General features: G+C 38.9%; 1 protein-coding gene and 1 long non-coding RNA gene across 2 annotated transcripts in view; one reads left to right on the top strand and one right to left on the bottom strand.

The window, feature by feature from the left end:
• Positions 1–18,353, top strand: part of syndig1l (synapse differentiation inducing 1-like) — a 50,682-nt gene extending 32,329 nt beyond the window's left edge. The window contains exons 3-4 of the mRNA XM_074684575.1: positions 4,573–4,710; positions 17,178–18,353. Coding sequence (XP_074540676.1) covers positions 4,573–4,710; positions 17,178–17,336 — 297 coding nt within the window. The 3' untranslated portion in view covers positions 17,337–18,353. The remainder of the gene's footprint in view (positions 1–4,572; positions 4,711–17,177) is intronic.
• LOC141801526 (uncharacterized) overlaps positions 1–19,594 on the bottom strand; it is a 92,933-nt gene that overhangs the window by 30,732 nt on the left and 42,607 nt on the right. The window lies entirely within an intron of this gene.

Genomic DNA, 19,594 nt, shown 5'->3' with positions numbered 1-19,594 from the left:
CTGGATCACTGTCCTGTTTAGCTTTCTTCTGCTCTTCTGTCTTTTTTCTGTCTGACAGTTAGGCTCCTGTGTCCACCATTGCTACAAAATTAATTCAAGAAATCGTTTTCACACAGACCTCTCTTCTCACTCCTAAACTTTATCAGCCGGTGTGGTGTTGTCATAGAGACTTTGATGTGCCATAAATCTGTTCGGTCCACCTTGATGTGGTTGGGAAGCTGAGAAACAGCATTTCGTGATAACCTTAGTGGTGCTGATAATCTCATTTTAAATTATGGATTGTGATTGAGCATTCATCTAGAAGGAAGACTAGCCCCTGTACGGACAGAATATGAAGTCAAAAACTGAAAAGAGCATAGATGATAAAAAGCAAATCAAAATCTCAGAAACACAAACCTTAAGTTATTAATTTCTAAAGCAGTCATAATTTTAGTCTTTGATCTTTGTATATGTTCATTTAAGGAAGAGCTCTTAAAAGGAACCATCCATCTGCACAAGAATGAGGAACACCGGGTAGTTTGTGGAGAAAAACTTCTGTAATGATTCGTTAAGGTCTGAATAAACGCTCTTATGCCACATTGTCATAACTCTGAACCTATAAAGAAGCTAGGGCTGGATAATTAATCGGATTTTAATCGTGATTTCAATTTTGCCATCTGACAACCATAAAAACAATATAATCGAAGAAAAACAATTAATATGCCACACAGTGTAGATGTATGCAAGTTCCTGTGCTTCATAGCTCTTCTGTGTTCCTTGTGCAGCCACAGCGAGTGTGTGTGACTTATGTGTATCAATCATACTGTATGTGCCACTTGCTGGTTCTTTAAAGTTGTGTTTAAATCAGTACTGAAGTTTTTGAACAAATGAATAATTGTGTATATTAATCGTGATTTCAATATCACTTAAAATAATCGGGAGTCTTATTTTTACCATAATCGCCCAGCCCTAAAAGAAGCAGAATCTGTTTTGAAGGAGGGAAGGCTAATAGACAGCCTGAATACTTCTCAGTACCTGCTGTTAGTCTTCAGCTGGTGAGTATAAAGTCACCAGATGATACATGTTTTTCAGTTTAGTTCAAACAGCACGTTGTCTTTCTGCTATTCTTGAATATGTAAACATGCTGATTGGTCAGGGTCTGTGATGTAAGCAAACATGTTTTTCAAAAAAGATGTTTATTTGTAATCAACAAAAACAGGACCATGCAAACAAAAGGACCTCCCATTTGTATAGTTACATGTCTTAACTGTACCTTTACACAATGATAACATCAACAGACACAAAATGATATGGGCGATAACATGTTTTGCTTTATAGCAGATTTTAATGGTATCACGCAGCTTAAATCTCCCTTAATCTGTTGTTTTTAAAGAATGAAGATAAACCCTAGGAATATGGCCAACAATGCAATGAAGAACTAAATAAATTCCCTGAAAAAATCAAAATGAAAATAATAATTCCAACAACCTTTGCTGCTACGATTTGAGGACATGGCCGACACAGAGGAATCTGCAAGCTCTAGACTGAATGGAGACAGGAGCCTAACAAAAAGTCAGGCTTCATTGTTTTGCTTCTGAAAGCAACAACACCAACCTCAGAAAACCAACAACTCCATCTGACAAAGACGTTGGCGCTCCCACTCGTGGCCTGAGGCCAGGTTCTGCACATCAGGGCATGCTGCCTTTGAGCCGGAAGACTTTCAGTACTAAAAAGAGAGGCTCTATTTTTTCTCTGTAAGATATCCAACAGTGGTGGAGAGGAAAATGCTGTAATCCTTGAAATAAAAGTCTAAATTCATTAGGTACAGCACAACCTCAGAGACAAATGCAGGGATTAGGAGTTATAAATCCTCCAAAAATGCTTAGAAAAGCAGGAAATACTTGAAGGCAAGATGTCAGAATGCTCAATGAATACGCAGTTAAAGCATTTCCTTTGTCAGATTAAAACCAAAATGTGATTATTTGATGTCTGAGAACCTCTCGCTGTCACATGTCCCGACATTTTGACTGATTCCTCCAGCTTCTGATGGGGGTATTCATCCTAATATTAAGCTCAATTTCTTCAATACAACAGCGTATTGTGAAGCACGATTTTTTTTTTCATTTATTTTCATGTTCCTCCCTCATGCTGGATCATCCTTCAAATGGGATGATGTGTGAAGGATGCAGCTTAATGGCTCGTATAGAAACCCTGGCCTCAATCTGCAATTTCTTTTCATTACAGGCTCAGAAGGAAAATACATCTTTCTTTGTCTTGGCTTTGTCATAAGGGACAGTACAAAGTATATATATTTCGAAGGTTATTTGGCAAAATGTCATAACAAACTAACTACAATTTGATCATTTCTGCCTGGGATGAGGACTGAGAGCCCTGTAACCCACTAAACAGTATGCAGATGTATGGGCGTCTATTCTCTTTGCTGAGAGGCGTTTCAGTTCCATGTGAGGAATGTTGTGTAGAGCGTGAAATAGTTTCATAAAGCTGGAGGGAAGAGGTGTGTTTGATTCATAACGGTTGCATATCTGAAATGAAGAGCACTCTCGAGCGTAGCTTTTTTTTTTAATGCCATCTGTTGTTTAGACACCAAAATGTAGGAATCTGCATATCTCAAAACTAATGAGAAAGTAATGGGCCATCACAAAAAGTTCATGAATACGGGCTGTGACATTACGAGGGAGCAGTGACGCGTCTGTGTTTTGTTTCCCATTACACAAATGTCTTTTTCCCTCTCACTGACTGCAGATTTTCACTCCTCCCTGTCGACTTAGAAATCACCTCTTACCTGCACACAGATTGTTGTGCAGAGCAGGCAAAACTTTTTTATTTGTCACCCTCAATCCACCTGATCTGCTGTTCATCATCAAACTTATGAATACATCCCAGAAAAGGGATGTAATGACCAGCTGAGACAATGCTTCTGTTTACTTTTACTGCAGCATCAATGGAGGCTCTGCTCAGCTGGATTTCAGACTTTCATCAATTCTCACATGTCTGACACTTGCAAATCAGGAGAATTCCTGCACAAAAACAACTAGAAAAGCACTCAGAGAACGCAGACCTCCGCCAAGCATAATGTAATTGTCACACAACACTTAAGTCCTACTTTAATGTTATACTCCCTTTCAGCAGACTGTCTGCTACAATTTGGTGTTAGTTGCAGGTTTGTACGATAATTTGTTACCTGACAGTGTTGAAAATTACGATGACCCAGTACATATTTCCTATTCCAAATCTTAGCATCCAGAATATTTGGTATGAACAATTAATCAATTTTAAATCGACATCGCAATGTAATAGAATGCAATTTTCAAATCGTAAAGGCTGCAATTAGATTAAAAAAAGTTTCATGTACACAGACCTGGAGGGAATATAGTAACTTGTATTTGTTCTCCCTTAAAACCAGCAAAAGTCAAAATGCTGTTTTTTTTTCTGGCAAAAAAACAACCCTGTGGGCTACAAAGATCCATCCAGTAGATCGTAGAGCCGTACCCCTTGGTCTCTTTTTTTCTGTATGGTTTGTTACTCTTACTGACAACTGGAGGTCAGTAAAATTTCACAGTGTCCCTATTTCTTTTCAATTAAGAAATGCAAAAAAGACTTGTTTAAATGCTATCAGTATCTTTTGTTGGTTAGTCATACTATAAAATGACTTAAAACTTTTGTTAAGTGAACAATGCAGAAGATAGAGGCCCCCCAAAAAAATCATATGCAAAATCGCAATCGCAATATTGGTCTAAAAAGATCGCAATTAGATTATTTTCCAAAATAGTTCAGCCCTACAGAATATTGGTAGAGTGTGGATCATAGTTTTACATCCTTCAGAAATTATGGTGACCTTGTCTTGTATTGTTTCGCAAAGCAATCCGACCATTTATCGTGAAGTTATATACACATATGGTTAAAACAGCCCTATCTCACAGTGATAAAGAATCCTTTAAACCAACCCTGGATCCAGACGGTGATCAGGATCACCTCCAAAATTAAATAACTTCTTCCGTATCCCCTTTTGAACATTTCCTGAAAATTTCATCAAGATCCATTTGTTAGTTTTTGAGATATGTTGTTCACAGACAAACAAACAAACAGAAAAACTCCCCCAAAAACACAACCTCCTTGGCGGAGGTCATAATGTGCTCAATGCTACAGTACGACATGGCAGCAATGGTTGTGCAGAGGCAGAGGTCACATCAGTCTCCAGTAAGTAAAAAGTAACATTGAGAAGTAAAGCAGTTGAACTATTTTCATCACTCCTAGAACAGACTCACAATCACTGAGCAGAAACTCATTTCCCCATCGTCAAACACTGTGTAAGTGTGAATGTTTTATACATCGTCAGTTTTGAAGCTATCCAACTTACAAGTTCTTCATCATGTGAGGGCATGGCTGACATGACTGACAGGCAGACCCTCGCAGCTGCTTGTGAAGAGGCTTGAGGCCTGTCTCTTCACCTCATACTTCAACAGAGTTTCGTTGAGTCAATGGCACCCACTGACCATTGGCTTCAAAAGAAATGGGTGATGTCACAGAAACTACCGTCAGCGGTTTTTGACCCGCATTTGTGTTCCCTTTCAGACGGACTGCTCCAGTGACAGCGAGAGTGAGGACAACTTCATTGTCGTCCCTCCTCGAGACCACCTGGGCCTGGCCATCTTCTCCATGCTCTGCTGTTTCTGGCCTCTGGGGATCGCAGCGTTCTACTTCTCACAGGGGGTGAGGATGCATACACACATATCTAGATATAAAGCAAATAAACACGAGCATTTTGTTTGTCTTAAAGACTTTTGAATGATCTACTATGTGTCAGTCATCAAACAAAACAAGTGCAACCTTCCTCCCACGCAGACAAACCCATTTCTATGAATTTATTGTCATGCAAACACACCAAATACACCTCACTCTGTGTGTGAGTCATCACCACAAGATTAAGGGCTATCATACATAAAGAAGAACTGACAGTTGACTCTCCTACTGCCAACGCAAGGCCACTTTTCACTGAGCTACCCATCAATAACTCAAGGCCGTTCTGTAATGGCTGCTTGATGCTCTGCAAACAGGCTGAGAGACGCCTTTCCGAAGAGTTTATAAATCAGTTCAAGGAAGTCCAGCAGAGGAAGTGTTCGAATACTGAGACGAGAGAGAGAACCTTTGAACTGGTTGTGTTTTCAAGAGGAATTAAGATCAACCCAATTAAAGGTACGCGCACACATTAGAGGTGACGAGCCTTCAGACTCCTTAAACAGCCTTGTTAGAGTCGCAGATATATTTAGAGAAAATTCTTACAATTTCCAAAATCAAGCCTGGACATGTTTTTTTTCTTTTATAGCTTTTGCAATCAAGAAAGACAGATTTATTTATCTCTGGCTTTCATGCACAAACATTCATTTAAATGTCAAATTCGAAAGATTAAATACTAAGGCAAAAAACACCCCTCTGATGAATCATCTTAACACTGTCGATGTGTTAAGTCTCCTTTCTGATTATAGACTGGCACCCAACAATCACATTAACAAATCCAAGGCTATAAAAAAAATAACATTTCACTGCTCGAGAACATCAACTTTGATATTAAGATGAAACCATTTCACCAGCCAGTGTAGGACGAGCAGTTACATGGTTTAAGAGAGTAATCTGAAAAACAGGACAAAAGCAACTCTGTTAGTATGAAGCTTTTCCAATATGTTCTTAGCTGGAGAATTGGCGAACATCACTTATTGGCTGTCTAATTGATTCCAGCTGGACTTCCTGCCTCTTCTCAATGCTGTTAGGAAACATCTCCTGTGACGGCGTGTCAGTCAAACAAAGAGCCGAGGGATTGCTTCTTCTGCCTCTGCTAATCAATTCTGTCTCCTTAAGAGGCCAATAGTACATCACACACACACACACACACACATGTATGTGTAGTGTATATAAAGTGTGTATAAAGGCATACACAAATACAAGATACACATACGCTTTCGGTAAATTGTCCTGCCTTTGACGATAAATTCTTATCAAAAGCCAGAGCGTTTAGCCGACTTATCTGTGGGTGCGAGCAGTCCAAAGCAGATTAAGGCGGTCAGTGAATTATCTTGTCAGTGGCTAATTTGATTCTTCCTGGGTAATTATGGGGAAGTGATGGTTGTGTTTAGGGATGGATGGCTCTCCTGCCAGTCTCTGTCCTTTAGAAGGTGGCGTCCAGAAAAGCTGTCAGGAAAAGATATGGTAGGAGTCTGGGATCGCTTAATTTTATGGCTCAATAACCCACTTCACTGGTCCCCATTTCATTGAGCTGTACTGGGAGCTCCCTGACTTAAGGAATTAATTCTGTAGGAGTTAGCATGACGGTATTGTAAAATTGGATTATAACTTCCATCTAGAACTGCAATGTCATTGTAAAATTATTGTCTTTACTGTGTGCACTGACAAAGACATGTGGGATATTGTTTCCATAGAAAAAAAAAAATTAGTAAACTGAAAAATGTGTGAATACTTAGTATGGGCATACTGTTAAATATAGTAAAAGTTTTCAGTTCAAGAAGCAATTAGTGTTAGATAAACCTACATCAATCTACACCTTTCACCCCTGATGTTTAGATAAATAATCTTCTAATCTAAGAGAGGGTATATTAAGCTTGGCTAAGGCTTTATACTCTTCCGTCTGTAGTGTGGGAACAATGGGGTTAGAACTAACGCCGTTACTTTTTCCAGTGACAAGTTATCTAATTAATTACTGTTTCAAAAGTTATAACCCCATTACCATAACTGTTACCCACCGCAAAATGAGGCGCATTTCTATTTATCCAACCTGGCTCACTCAGGGAGGCAGAAGAGAGACGTTGCAAATAAAATGTAGGGGAAAGCAGCAGACACATGAGTACAATTATGTTGACATGTTTTTAACAAAGAGCCGATGCGAAAATAAACTGTTCAGCAATGAATATCACACAGCTACCTGTGTGCGTCTGTGTGGCCTGTAGACAGAGAGGATGGCGTTTTTACGATAGGAGTTAACAGACACCACTTCAACGTCATAGATGTAAGATACAATAAAATACAAGTGAACATTTTTTCCCAGAGCAGAACCTGCTCAAAAATTGAATTATTTTGCAAAATTTAAGTGTTTTTTTTTTTTTAAAGTAACACATGAATTACTTTTCCTAGTAACTAGTTACATTTATGAAGGAGTAATTCCATTACTAATTCAATTAATTTTTGGGGAACCTAACAAGTAATTAGAACTAATAACTGTTTTAGAGTTATTTGCCCAACACTGTCCTTTAGTACCCCATTAGTAGCTTTTCATGATTTACAGCTCAAAAATATCGCTACTTTTCTTACACTGGTGTTTTAGAAATTTCAGCCTCTGTCCTAATAAGCTGCTGTTAAGTCCCCTTCTAAAAAAAAAACTTCACTCTGATTGGACAGCCCTCTAGAGGCCTGTGCGGAAAAGGCTATCCCTGTCCCTCCGTTTTTGGAGTGTTAATAACAGATTCAGAGGTTTCTGCAAAATTTCAAACACTCCTTCTGTAATATACATAAATATGCTAATGCTAGCACCAAAAGCATTATCATTATATTAGTTAGCTTTTAGAGCCATTGAGGAAAAAAAATATGACAGTAATACTCTTGATTAAGAGTATGCTGATAGAGACATGAGCTATTAAGACTAAAAAGACTTATTGAACCAGGCTGTAAAAATGTTTTTTTTTTTGCCATAATCAAGCTGTGAATGTTGTTTCTGGTGCGTCTTCAGCCAGCCTCAAGGGGACACTTGATTAACTGCAGCGTGTAACACCTCAACGTTTTCTTCATAAAGATCTGAGGTTTGCTGCATGGTCATCAAATGTTTGTGATTTGCCCAACACCAGCCAGTTTCACACAGGCGCTGAGGAGCTGCCACCGGAATTTCCTTAATTTGGTTGCTTACTCATACATCACTGCGTGGTGTCTTCTTCATCTAATGAGGGTCGGTGGGTGGGGGGAAATGTCTCAGGAGGCAGGACAAGTGATCAAAAGCCACGATGTAATGTTGACAACATGATGGTGTAATAAGCAGCAAAGTTTGACTCTGGTGACAGTTTTCATATTGATGAAAAAAACAACAAACATTTATGAACAGAGGAATATACAGACATCTTCACTGTTCTAGCCCCAAATTGTTTTGTTTTTGGTTTTTGGTTTTTTAACAACCATGAAAGAGTTTTATCCATCCTTTCTGTGTCACTCATGTAGTTACATTTTATAAATGTTATAGCCCTCCCATGAGCACTGGCAGTCTCCCTATTTTTCAGGAAATTCAAGGGAGTTTTATCTATGCAAACAGCTCATAGTGTCTTTATTTTTATTGTTAGTATAAGGTCGGTGATTTTTTTTATTCAATCAAAATCAGCCCGCTAAAAAAAGGACTTTGCAAAACGACACTTGGCTGTACTGTTATACTTTACCCTTCCTCTCTGTTTGTGTGCCTCGTCCAAGCAGACAAATAATGGGATTAGACAAGGGTGGCAGAGTGAACAGTGGAGAAATGTTTTGAAATGAGCACGCATCAGCGTCATCACCCCCTATGAGGACATTTGCAAACAGGTTAGCGATTATAATGGAGTCAGCGGACGTCAGATCAATAGTGTTTTTGTTTTACCCCACTGGAAGGTCAGACCAGAGCGAGAGACGCTGAACAGCTCCTCAAGAAGAGAAGCTGAGTGAGGGCGTGAACACACAAACATACATACACACACACACACACACACACACACACACACACACACACACACACATACAGACAAGCAATTATCCTCTGCTTTTAATTGCTTTTATCCTATTTGGCAAAGACTACATCTTTAATTCTGTGTAACGTCTTTATGGTAAATAGTGCTTTACAGTGGTAGGATTTTGCATTTCCCGCCCACACAAACACACATACACGACTGATAATGAGGGAAATAGCGCGAGTATCTCGGGGAAATGAGCTTGGAGCATTTGATTGGGAAACAGAACTGAGTTTCAATTATTGCCACTAATAGGGTGAGTGTTTTGTTTTGGAGATGCTGATAAATGTTTCTCTCAGCTCGGAGACATCTGCGCCTCAAAGTGTAAAGTTGAGGAGCTGCAGTGATTCTTTTCACGATTATGCAAATAGGACTTCCCTGAAGTTATCTCACAGCACACAAGTCATCATAATGGATGGAAATGAATGGGCTAATTATTGTGGAACAGTTTATATAGATTTGCCTATGCGTCTGTTTGAGGGAGGTTGAGAGGCAGAGTGAGGGGGAGAGGGATTCGGGTCTCGATGTGTTGTTATTTGGGAGGAGAAAACCAGTTAAGAGTGCTGAATTGACTTCCTGGAGCGTGCGGCAGTAAAACCCTCCATGCCATGAAGCCTGAGATGTTATCTCCTTCTCTATGACACCACATTTCAATCATTTTTTCAAGGTTGTGGAGATAAAGCCTTAATGCTTCTAACCATTTCCCTTTGAAGAGGATTCAAGAGATAGATCCTGAGTCTGACGTTTATTATATATTATACACAGCACAGCATGGGTGCACACACAGTCATCTCTTTAGTCTACATTATGACATTATTATATTTCAGTTTCCTGCTCCTCTGAGACAGTCATATCATGCTTTAATTTAATTACTTGTGTGAAAGAATGAAGGAGAAGATGGATAAATCAATTATGCAGGCTTTGGCAGGAGATATAAAATAACAGGCATTTGTCCTTCTACATTATTCCCTGCCAATGACGGGAAGAATGAAACTGTCTGCTGTCACATTATGACTCTTTCAGGATTTCTCCCCACAGAAAGACCTTGCTGAGGAGGAGTAATACATCCTCAAAAGGAGAATGTGCTCCATCTAGGTCTGAAAGCACACCTGATTTCCCTGAAGACCTTCATAACAGTGCTTTTGTTTCATTAATTACTGTATTGACGTGGAGGCTGTCTTGATTGCATGTTCTTTGTCCAGATTTGCTTCCTGACCTTTTGAAGCATTTGACTAAAAATTCACTCTCTCTGGCTCTAATCTGGCTTCTTTTGTCACAATCCATTAGGTTTTGTCTTCTTAAAGAGTCTTTGCTCTCATGCTGCTGTAAGTGCTGAGATCTAATGAGCATGTTTTCTGAAGTGACCCTGACAGTTGTTAGGAATTGAAAGGGTTTTTTTTGTATTTCTTGTTTTGTTTCAAGATGATAAAGACTCTTGTTTTGATGGATGCTGTAGGATGCAGAGGAGGCTGTTTTGTTGTCATAAAAAACTCATTGAAACAGATTTCTGTCAGTAACCTAAAACCAAACCTAACATCTAAGACAATGGAATAAAACCCATGATCTTGATTACTGTGCTGCTTGTGACAAGCACAGGGTTCTTGTGCATCTTTGAAAGTCGCAAGCTACACTGCAAAAAATGAATTCTTACCAAGTGTTTTTATCTTATTTTCACTAAAAATGTCTTTTTAGACTAAATATGAGCCACATTCACTTGACCAGTCCAGAAAAGTGTCTTATTTCAAGTTATTTAAAGACAAAAATTAGGTCTGAATTGCTTGAAATGAGCAAAAAAATTTGCCAGTGGGGTAAGAAAAATGTGCTAAATGTAAGACATTGTTCTTGTCCATCCATCACATTTCTCTTACCCCACTGGCAGATTTTTTTTTTTTTACTTGTTTCAAGCAATCCAGACCTCATTTTTGTCTTTAAATAACTTGAAATAAGACATTTTTCAAGACTGACCGAGTGAATTTGGGTCATATTAAGACTAAAAAGACATTTTTTCACTGAAATAAGACAAATGCAGTGAGATTTCATGTTTTGCAGTGTAGGTTCACAAAATCAAAAACCCTTAAAATGTTTTTAAAAAGCTAATTTCCACAAGTGACAGGTCTTTAATTTTATCAATCAGTGAGTCTCTATTTGAATATCGCCAACCAAATCATAACATCTTAAGACACTTTCCAAAAACATTAACAGGTCTAGACCTGTTAATGTTAAAAACAGAAACCCATCATCAAGACAAGGATAAGGAGTCTTATCTCATCTTAACACACCATGAGTACAGGACTTTGCAGCATTTAGCAAGTTACGATGGCAAGGAAAAACTTCCCTTAACAGGTAGAAACCTCGGACAGAACCAGACTCATGCTGGACAGACATCTGCCTTGATGTTTATATATCAAGCAGCAATTTGATATAAACATGAATACTTTTTCAAATCCACACTATGCAGTAGGCCTATATGGTCTAGGATCTGGTAAATTCTTTTTGTGGATTTCCTTATCCACGGCTTTCCAGAGTATCATCATATTTGGTTAAGACTCTCACCAGTGTATAGTGAGTTTTTTTTGTGGTCAATGAATACACCTGTATTGACTGACCACATCATGCTTTGACTTTATTTGTTGCAGCCAAAGCAAAGTATGGGAGAAGGATCAGCAGTTAGTAACAAACCAGTAATTATAGCTGCTTCACAATTTAAAACATGTTTTAAATAACTGTCAAACAACCCATTTTTTTTCCGTTATAATGGTTTAATAAACCAGCTGACCTTGTTGTGTTTTGTTGTACATAACCTTAAAGAGACAGCAGCGAGGTAGGTGATGCAAGACACATCGAACGTGCCACTATCACAGTCAGTGTGGCAGAAAAAAAGCTTTCTGGCTTTGTCCAGGGACAGAATCACAGCCTTCCAGTGTGAAGTCATCCTTTCTAGAGCTCCCCCTGGTGGTTGGCTGACTTATAGATCTTGAGTCATGTCTCATTTATTAAAACCGATGGGACATGGGTTAAACTATAAAATTAAAACATATTTCAATTTTTTTTCAATATATTTCTTGCCAAAGAAGTCAGTTTTTATCATACTGATTTTTGTGCATTTTTTTTCCTAGGAAGTTTAGTTTTAATGAGATATTTGATGTTTAAAAAGATGATTGATTGACAGCTCTGTCAAATATGGGCACCTCCTGTAGCTGAGTGCAAAGTGGGGAAGAAACGGGAAGAAAACCCTAAAAAAGACTCTCAAAAACGAGTCTTGAAACTTCCTGTGATGATGAGTGTCAGCCTTAAATCAGCACAAGGATCTGTTCCTTTTGTGGACTGTACCTGAGAGGCGTTTTTTTTCCCAATACATAAGAGGTACTTCATCATTCTTGTTTTGTTTTTGCCATATTGTTTTTGCACATTCACCAGCTTCACCAGCATGTCAGTACTCATTCAAGGCAGTTTTTTGGCCTCGCATCCCGTAGTGGGCTGAAATAAAGCAACATTTTAAATTGAAAATATCTTGTACATCCTTCAGCACTCTAGCAGCAGGATTTAAGAGGTTTCAGTAGTTCAGTATTTTTTGAATAGTTAACGTTCAGTATTTGCTTGAACATATCAAATAAGTGTAGCGTAACTCAGCATTGATAAATCTGAGGAAGAATGTGCCCTTTTGTCCAAAATCCCCCAAGCTGAACAAAGTGCTTCACTCAGTGAAACCACAAATGATTTTACTAAAATGATAAATGTATGTGTTAACCTGGGCATATACAACTGAACTAACCTGCAAGACAAAAAGTTGGGTTTCTTGGTGTCGAGTGGATAAGTATGACTGACTGCTGGCCAAAAGTAATGAAATATCTCTGCCTTGTTATTTCAGTTTTAAAATCAAAAGCCAGGCCAAACACTTCACAGCGTCCCTCAAATGCACTTTGAGCCTGGCTTACTTTAGGGGCCTGCAGAAAAACTGTCAGGCTTTCCAAGCTAGACTCAATTATTTGCCATTTGGCTTTGCATTCTGGGTTTGTTTTCTGTCTGGGGCGGCTCTGTTTGCATGACTGTAGTGCAAATGTGAAGAGCATATGAATAATGCAGTGTTTTTCATAGTACTAGGTAGAGTGTGTGGATGAAAAGTAAATGCTAAATATTCATGAAAAACATCAGTATGGATTATTAAATACTGTACAGTTTATTAAGGTAACACTTTAATGATTCCTTTTTGAGCTTTTTGGATCATATCTGATTGATCAGAGACTTGTTCAGTAAATAGACTCAGTTTAATATCACTACCTGTTACGCTATGACTTTAAAATGTCTGTAGAGCACACCAGGAGCTGTGCTCAGTTTTGAAATCATCTATATTTTAGTTGCCTGTCTGCTTTATCTCAGTGTCATTTGAGGTAACATCCTCCGGCTCCTCAGGGGACTGTACATTCAGCAGGGGAGTTTTGGTTTCCCCAGTGTGTTTTACATCCACCCCAGGCTTTTACTCCAGTTAGCAACAAACAGCTCGCGTTAAAAGACAGCAGCTACAGGGTCGGGTACCTGCAGCAGCTGGCTTCTCCCAGAGGAAAAAAACAATGGCGTGAATCCAAAGTCCTCCCCAAATTTTTGAGCTTTTATTTACTTCAAGATGAGTAAGGTTGGGCATTCTGCTTTGAAACCTAATTTGGACCACTTTTATCCTCGGTCTTAGAGCTGGTGATGGAAGTCAAAGGTTAATACAGGGGGGTTTGTGAAGCTTTGCTTTGTTGTTGAGTTTTCTATTCAGGGACACTGCCAGGAAAAAAATCCACTTCTAAGTGCAGACAAGGAAATAAACTATCAAGCTTAATCTCTCCTAAACTCATCCATTAAAAAGAGACATAACCTCATCTACCAGAGAGTGATACGGCTCACTGCCAAATGAAGAGGACAGGTTTTAAAAGGTGACCATGGCCTCAGAGTTTTGTCCCTCAGCCTCGTAACAATCACACAGGTCAGACTTCAGCTCCATTATCCTTACAATGAATTCAATCAAAATGAAGGTCACTCACTCGCCAATACATTTTTTAATGGGCAGGAATGCATTTAGGACATTATGTAAAAAGCTATAATAAATTGTGTTTGTCAAGCAGCCGTATAATTTGTTGACACCAGTGAATCTAATCATCAGATGAAAATAACATTCATTTGTGCTGGCATTTGGGCTAAAATGGAAATTAGTTTTAGAAAAGACAATAGGAGAAAGAAAACCTGATGCAAAGTCAACACCACTGCAAAACTTTCGACCACTGTGTCTGTGTGTGTGTACTTTCTGCTTTGGTGCCTACCTCTGTTCAGCTATGAATGAATACAAGAAATCCAAGTGGACATCCTTCCCTCTCTCCTTTGGCAAGCAAGTCGATTCCAATGGTGCAATAGCTGCAGGATAGAGCACGGCAGCAGGACTGTCACATCAGGAATGGGCACGATGTTCAAGACACCTTATCTAACCACCTCTCTGTCTTACACTTGTTTATTTCCTATGAGTCAGTTATCAAATACTTGATATCATCCTAACAGATAAGAGTTGATCCACAAGGATTTATAACTTTTGTTCAAATAGGATAAGGAACTTCAACAATGTTTAATGAAAATGTGTTTAAATGGTCTGCAGACCTAAAGGTTTTTTCATTTAAAGGCTCTTGTTATCAGTTTTTGATAAGTTATGGAAATACTAAATTGATCAGTGATGGCTCTAAATGACCTGCGAATGTAAGCAAGCTAAAAGGGTAAACGTTTATTTTCTTCTCCTTCTTTAATTTTTACTTATTTATTATTTTTTTTTAATATTGTGTTTATTCATTTAATGTATTTTATTTGTTTAATGTATTTATTAATTTAATGTATTTATTTATTTATTTATTTATCATTTCATTGATTGTGTTTTTGTTTGTTTTGTTTTTGTTTTCATGCCTGTCAACCCTATGGGGTTCAGACATTATGATTTAAAGAAGTTAGCAGCTTTATTTGTTTTGTTTTCTCATAGCAAATATATGTGGTTCATATGATAGTTTAATGTTACTGCTCTGTCTGGAGAGGGAGGTGCCAAAAAACAACACGCACCAAACATTTCACTCCTGAACTTTGTGTTATTTTAACCAATAGTGGAAAAACTCTGAGAAGTTTCAGCAGACCCTTCTGTTGTCTCATCTCTGCAGAGGCACAAAGAGGTTCATTTTATAGTCTGTAAATTTCATGTTTTGGTTCATCCACTGCTATAAGTCTATACAATAGTTTGTAGCAGTCATAAGACAGGATGTCATAAAAAGCAGCTATTTTCCCTAAACTATTTATCTAATCAACATGATATCATTTGTGAACAATTGTATCAATTTAACAGTCATCAAAAACTCTTTTATATGTTTTACAAAATATGTAGATGATTGAATAACTAACTGTTGTGTTGATTTTCTTTTTATTTATCAAAAAGTGTGTTTGAGTGCAGCTCTTGTTTCTCTTGTTTTGGCAGCTTTGTGCAGCTTTTAAGCTGTGCCTCTTAGCAGCACAGACAATTCTTGGGAGAGCCATCAAAGGAGGGAAACTGCAGGGCACAGGGCCACTAACTTAAAGAGCAGAGAAGGAAAACATGGTGCCTCTGGTCTTGTCAGAGATTTTAAGGTCTTTTCTGACGAGGCTTTGGTTCAGACAGCTCAGGTGATAAAAGGGAAGAAATTCAGATGTTTTTGTAGATTTTCAGAGAGCCAAAACATTAGTCTGTGTTCGACAGACAAAGACGTGTCAAAGGGTAAAATGAATAATTTACGATTTGAAAACTGCTGTATGATTTTGGGAGACTGCAGATGCTGACAAGGCTGATCAGTCTTCAACAATCTAAAACCACCATCCTTAGGATGATTCTTGCTAATTCAGAAGTGAAGCCAACTCACAACATTTGCAAAAATCAGACACAATTGAATTAACAGCAAATAAGCTTTGGAAACCAACGCACAAACACCAAAAACATACATCAGAATCAGAATCAGAATGAGCTTTATCCACCATGTATTTCCAGAATACAAGGAATTTGACTTTGGTTAAAGCTACATAAACAGACTGCAAATGGAGATATAATATTCTACTACACCCCCTCTCGTAACCTTCGATCATCTGAAGCCCACCTCCTCACCTTTCCACCTGACACCAAAGATCCCCAACGGTGCTTGGTTTAACAGGACGAGCCTATTTATATAGGGGTTATACAGTTGTCCTATTGCTACACAATTCTAAGAAATGGTTTTTAGTTGACCGCAACTCAGCTGAAGTTACCTCTAAATATGGTTTGTACTTTGACCCATAACTATCTGTTAGCTTTGTGACTAGCAGTACAATGAGGCTCTTAAAACAAACTTTAGTTACAGAACCAATCCCTGCTGCTATGTCACATTTTCATTTAAACAAATCTTATCAAGCTTGAGAAAGTTTAATAATAATAAAAAAAACACACTCACACACAATAAACTACTCCACTATTCCACCCCAAAGACCTGGAACACTTTTCTTGTGATTTCTTGGTTCAAAGTATTTTTTCACTTTCTTTTCCTGTGTTTTTCGTCTATTTCTAAACTTTTCTTCAACAATTAATAATTTGGATTGTTTTTGGGTTTGCAGCATGACTCTCCAAATGCAGATCATTAGCTGTGTCAGAAATTGGGGAACAAGTCTGTGAAATCTTGTCTGTCTTTAGCTTCCAGTTGTATATAGAAGAATTACATCCGCTGTTAAACAGCTGTGTTAGTCGTTCACACTACTGCAGAGTTCGAATGCTTCTGTTATTTAAGCAAAAAGGTTAGCACAGCACTACACCAAGGAACTATATGTGCCTATAGAGGGTTGTTAAAATGCACTATAACCTTCAATTGATGGTAACTGGGTCATGCAGGAGGTGGAGTTGTTGTCTGGAGAAACAAGTCGAAATCCCCTCAGCAACAAAGCAATGAGGACACATGAAGAGGCTGCTTTTTAATGACCTATATAGGCTTTTAAGTGTTTGGCTTGTTACCTTGGAGGACAAACTCTCATGTGAACTCTTTTTGGGACGTGGTTTTATAGACTTAATGTGTGTGATACAGCCTTTGATGAGACTAATGTAGGGAGATGATTATGATAAATCTGCTCTCTCGCGTGTCATCTATCATTCAGTGTGCGCAGACATAATGACCGACACCTTTGCTCCTTGACATTTCACACTAATTGTCATTTTTATCCCTGCCATGCATGATGAGATCTCCTGGGTTGCTGCTATTTCAGTGGGGCCTATCCTCAAATCCCATTGCCTCTGTTTTTTCTCACCGCCACTGAAAGAACAGACAGCTCGTGTAATTATGATTCTCCTGAAAAGTGGGTCGCTCTTCTCTTGAGGTGTCTCTAAACTGTCTTTCTTCTTCTTCTTCTTCTTCTTCCCTTTTTTTGTCTCCTCCTCAGACCACCAAGGCAGTGAACAAAGGTGACTTCCCACTGGCCAACATCGCTTCTCGACGAGCTCTGTTCCTTGCTGCCCTCTCCATCACCATAGGCACTGGCGTCTATGTGGGGGTGGTGGTAGCTCTCATCGCCTACCTTTCGAAACCAGGACACATATAGCACTTTAACACCTTCCCCTGAATGCACCTCCAGGGAGCCCGGGAAGGAGAACAACTCCCTCTTGGGAACAACTCTGCTCCTGCTGACTTTAAGGAAAGTTTTTCGGGGGATGTACAGTTTTTGCCTCTACCTTCCTTTCCCTTACAACTTTCTCTCCCTGCAGGCCCTCCGTCATCCAAGATTAGACACAGTGACTGGAGAGGGGTCAGGCTTGAGGGTGAGAAGACGGGGAATTGAGGATAGACAAAGGTTTTCTTTTTGTTGGTACAGAAAGAGGATGATTGAGTAATTCCATGTTGGAGTCCAGTTTACATCCCATTGACTTGGCTGGGTTTTCACGATGGAAGCACTAAGGAGGAAAAACTCAAACAAAAACTTTCCAATCCAAACTTGTGAAAAAACAAAGGTTGAGAAAGGTTAGAAATCAACACAAACTCAGTCTCAAACCAGCTCTATGTTGTTGTTCTTTGCGCTCCAGTTGAAATCGTAGCCTCTCTGTGGAGTCCCATCTCCTCCTGTCACAGTGTGCCACACAGGACCATCTTTAATAGACCGTGAGCTTCTCCCATCAACACAAAACGCAAAGACTGAATTTATCCAGGGGCTGACTGCCTCACAGCTTCTTAAATCAACAAAGGACTGCTTTAACTTCCTGAAAAAAAGTACACACAGAACTTCTGAAGACATTTTGATCGATGAGGAATGAAACTCTGAAGGAAGAGAACAACCAAAAACAGTCAGACGTTATTTGTTTCTCGTTGCACAATGTGCAGTGGCATGAATTTCAAGAGGCTCCATGGAGACTTGGGCCTGTATTTTCCCTCTGAGAAGGTGTCTATCCATCAAAGACATGCCCTGAAATCTTACCAAACCTGCTCATGCCTGATAAGGTTTGTCCACATACCTACATACAAATGTTTTATGTTTTTCATGTTAATCTTTTTGTGTTATGTCCAGTCCAAAGCCACCTTGTTTTATCTCACATGAAGAAATGTTCATTCAGAGCCTTTGACGCACAGAAGGTGCGTCAAAGGCTCTGACCATTTGAGGTGGACAAATGGTCAGAAATCCAGAGGACAAGGTGTGCAGTCCTGGGAGCACGATGTGAAATGAAACATCAGCTGTTTACAAAAGGAGGTTATAAATCAGGAAGATAATGTCGTTAGAAAGCAGGCCTTATGTGTCCCCCAGAGCTACGCGTATAAACAAAGTGTCACAGTCCAAAAGCCTCAGATTTAGCTGTGATCAATTATGCTTTGCATGACTCAAGCTATGCCGGCAGTAAACTGCCACGCATGATTGATCGGACGCAGAACTTGTTTTTGTCAGATCATAAAAAAGCTTCACTTAAAATTGATCAGGTAGTAAAAGAGCTGTTATACGCGCAATACTTTATCCTGCATTCCCCAAACCAGCTACTCAAAAAGAGGACACTTTATGGTAATAAAATACACTGAGTTATATCAGCTTGTTCTCCATATTGTCAACCACCCCAGCCAAAAAAAGACAGCAAAGAGATTCACTGGCTCTCATGGTCAGAAGGGCTTTTTAAACACAGAGATTTGAGTTTTTTTTTAATCACAGATTATAGTCACATGCTACTTAAAACAGGGAAGCCTCGTGAGGTGACATTATACACTTAGTTTCTCTGCACAGATCCCGCATTAGTCATACCTGACATTTATGGTGCACAATTAGCTCAGTGTAATGGCTTTTTCAGAAGGAATGCGTACTCTCTGGAGCATTAGCCCCGAAAATAGCACAATGGCATTCATTTCACTAATAAGCCACTTTTTGACTTCGCTGGTTGTTGTCACAGCCTGTAAGTAAACAATCCATTCCCACATCCTCAGCTCTGTGAACATTTTATAATAAATACACCAGTCAGTTCTGTTGTGCTAATGAAGAGTGAACATTGCTCATGTTCTCTAAGAGCGGGACGTTTCCAGTGAGCACTCTGCTTGGATAAAAAATTATATTTGGCTGCCTGAAAAAAATAAACATTCTGAGGTATTTTAGTAAAACAGCAGCCAGGTGATGAGTTGAATGCCTATCGGTTTTTACTTGTTTGTTCTGAGTCTTTAAAATGTGTTCAGACCAAATGCAATGGAAATATTCACATTTACTAGCCTGACCAAGTTTCAACATGATTCCATATAGTGTGTGTGTTCAGATCAGAGGTAAATTCCAGATATGACAATGAAAACTTCAGCAAATTCTTGAGCTGAGGAGCCTTCGATTCTCTGTTTCAGTTTCAA

This window comes from Halichoeres trimaculatus, unplaced genomic scaffold (assembly GCF_033239565.1).
Source record: "Halichoeres trimaculatus isolate MK-OKI-2021-1 unplaced genomic scaffold, fHalTri1.1 fHalTri1_scaffold_13, whole genome shotgun sequence".
Lineage (NCBI taxonomy): Eukaryota > Metazoa > Chordata > Actinopteri > Labriformes > Labridae > Halichoeres > Halichoeres trimaculatus.
The sequence above is the reverse complement of the archived record's forward strand: the minus strand, read 5'-3'. Positions and strand labels throughout refer to the sequence as shown.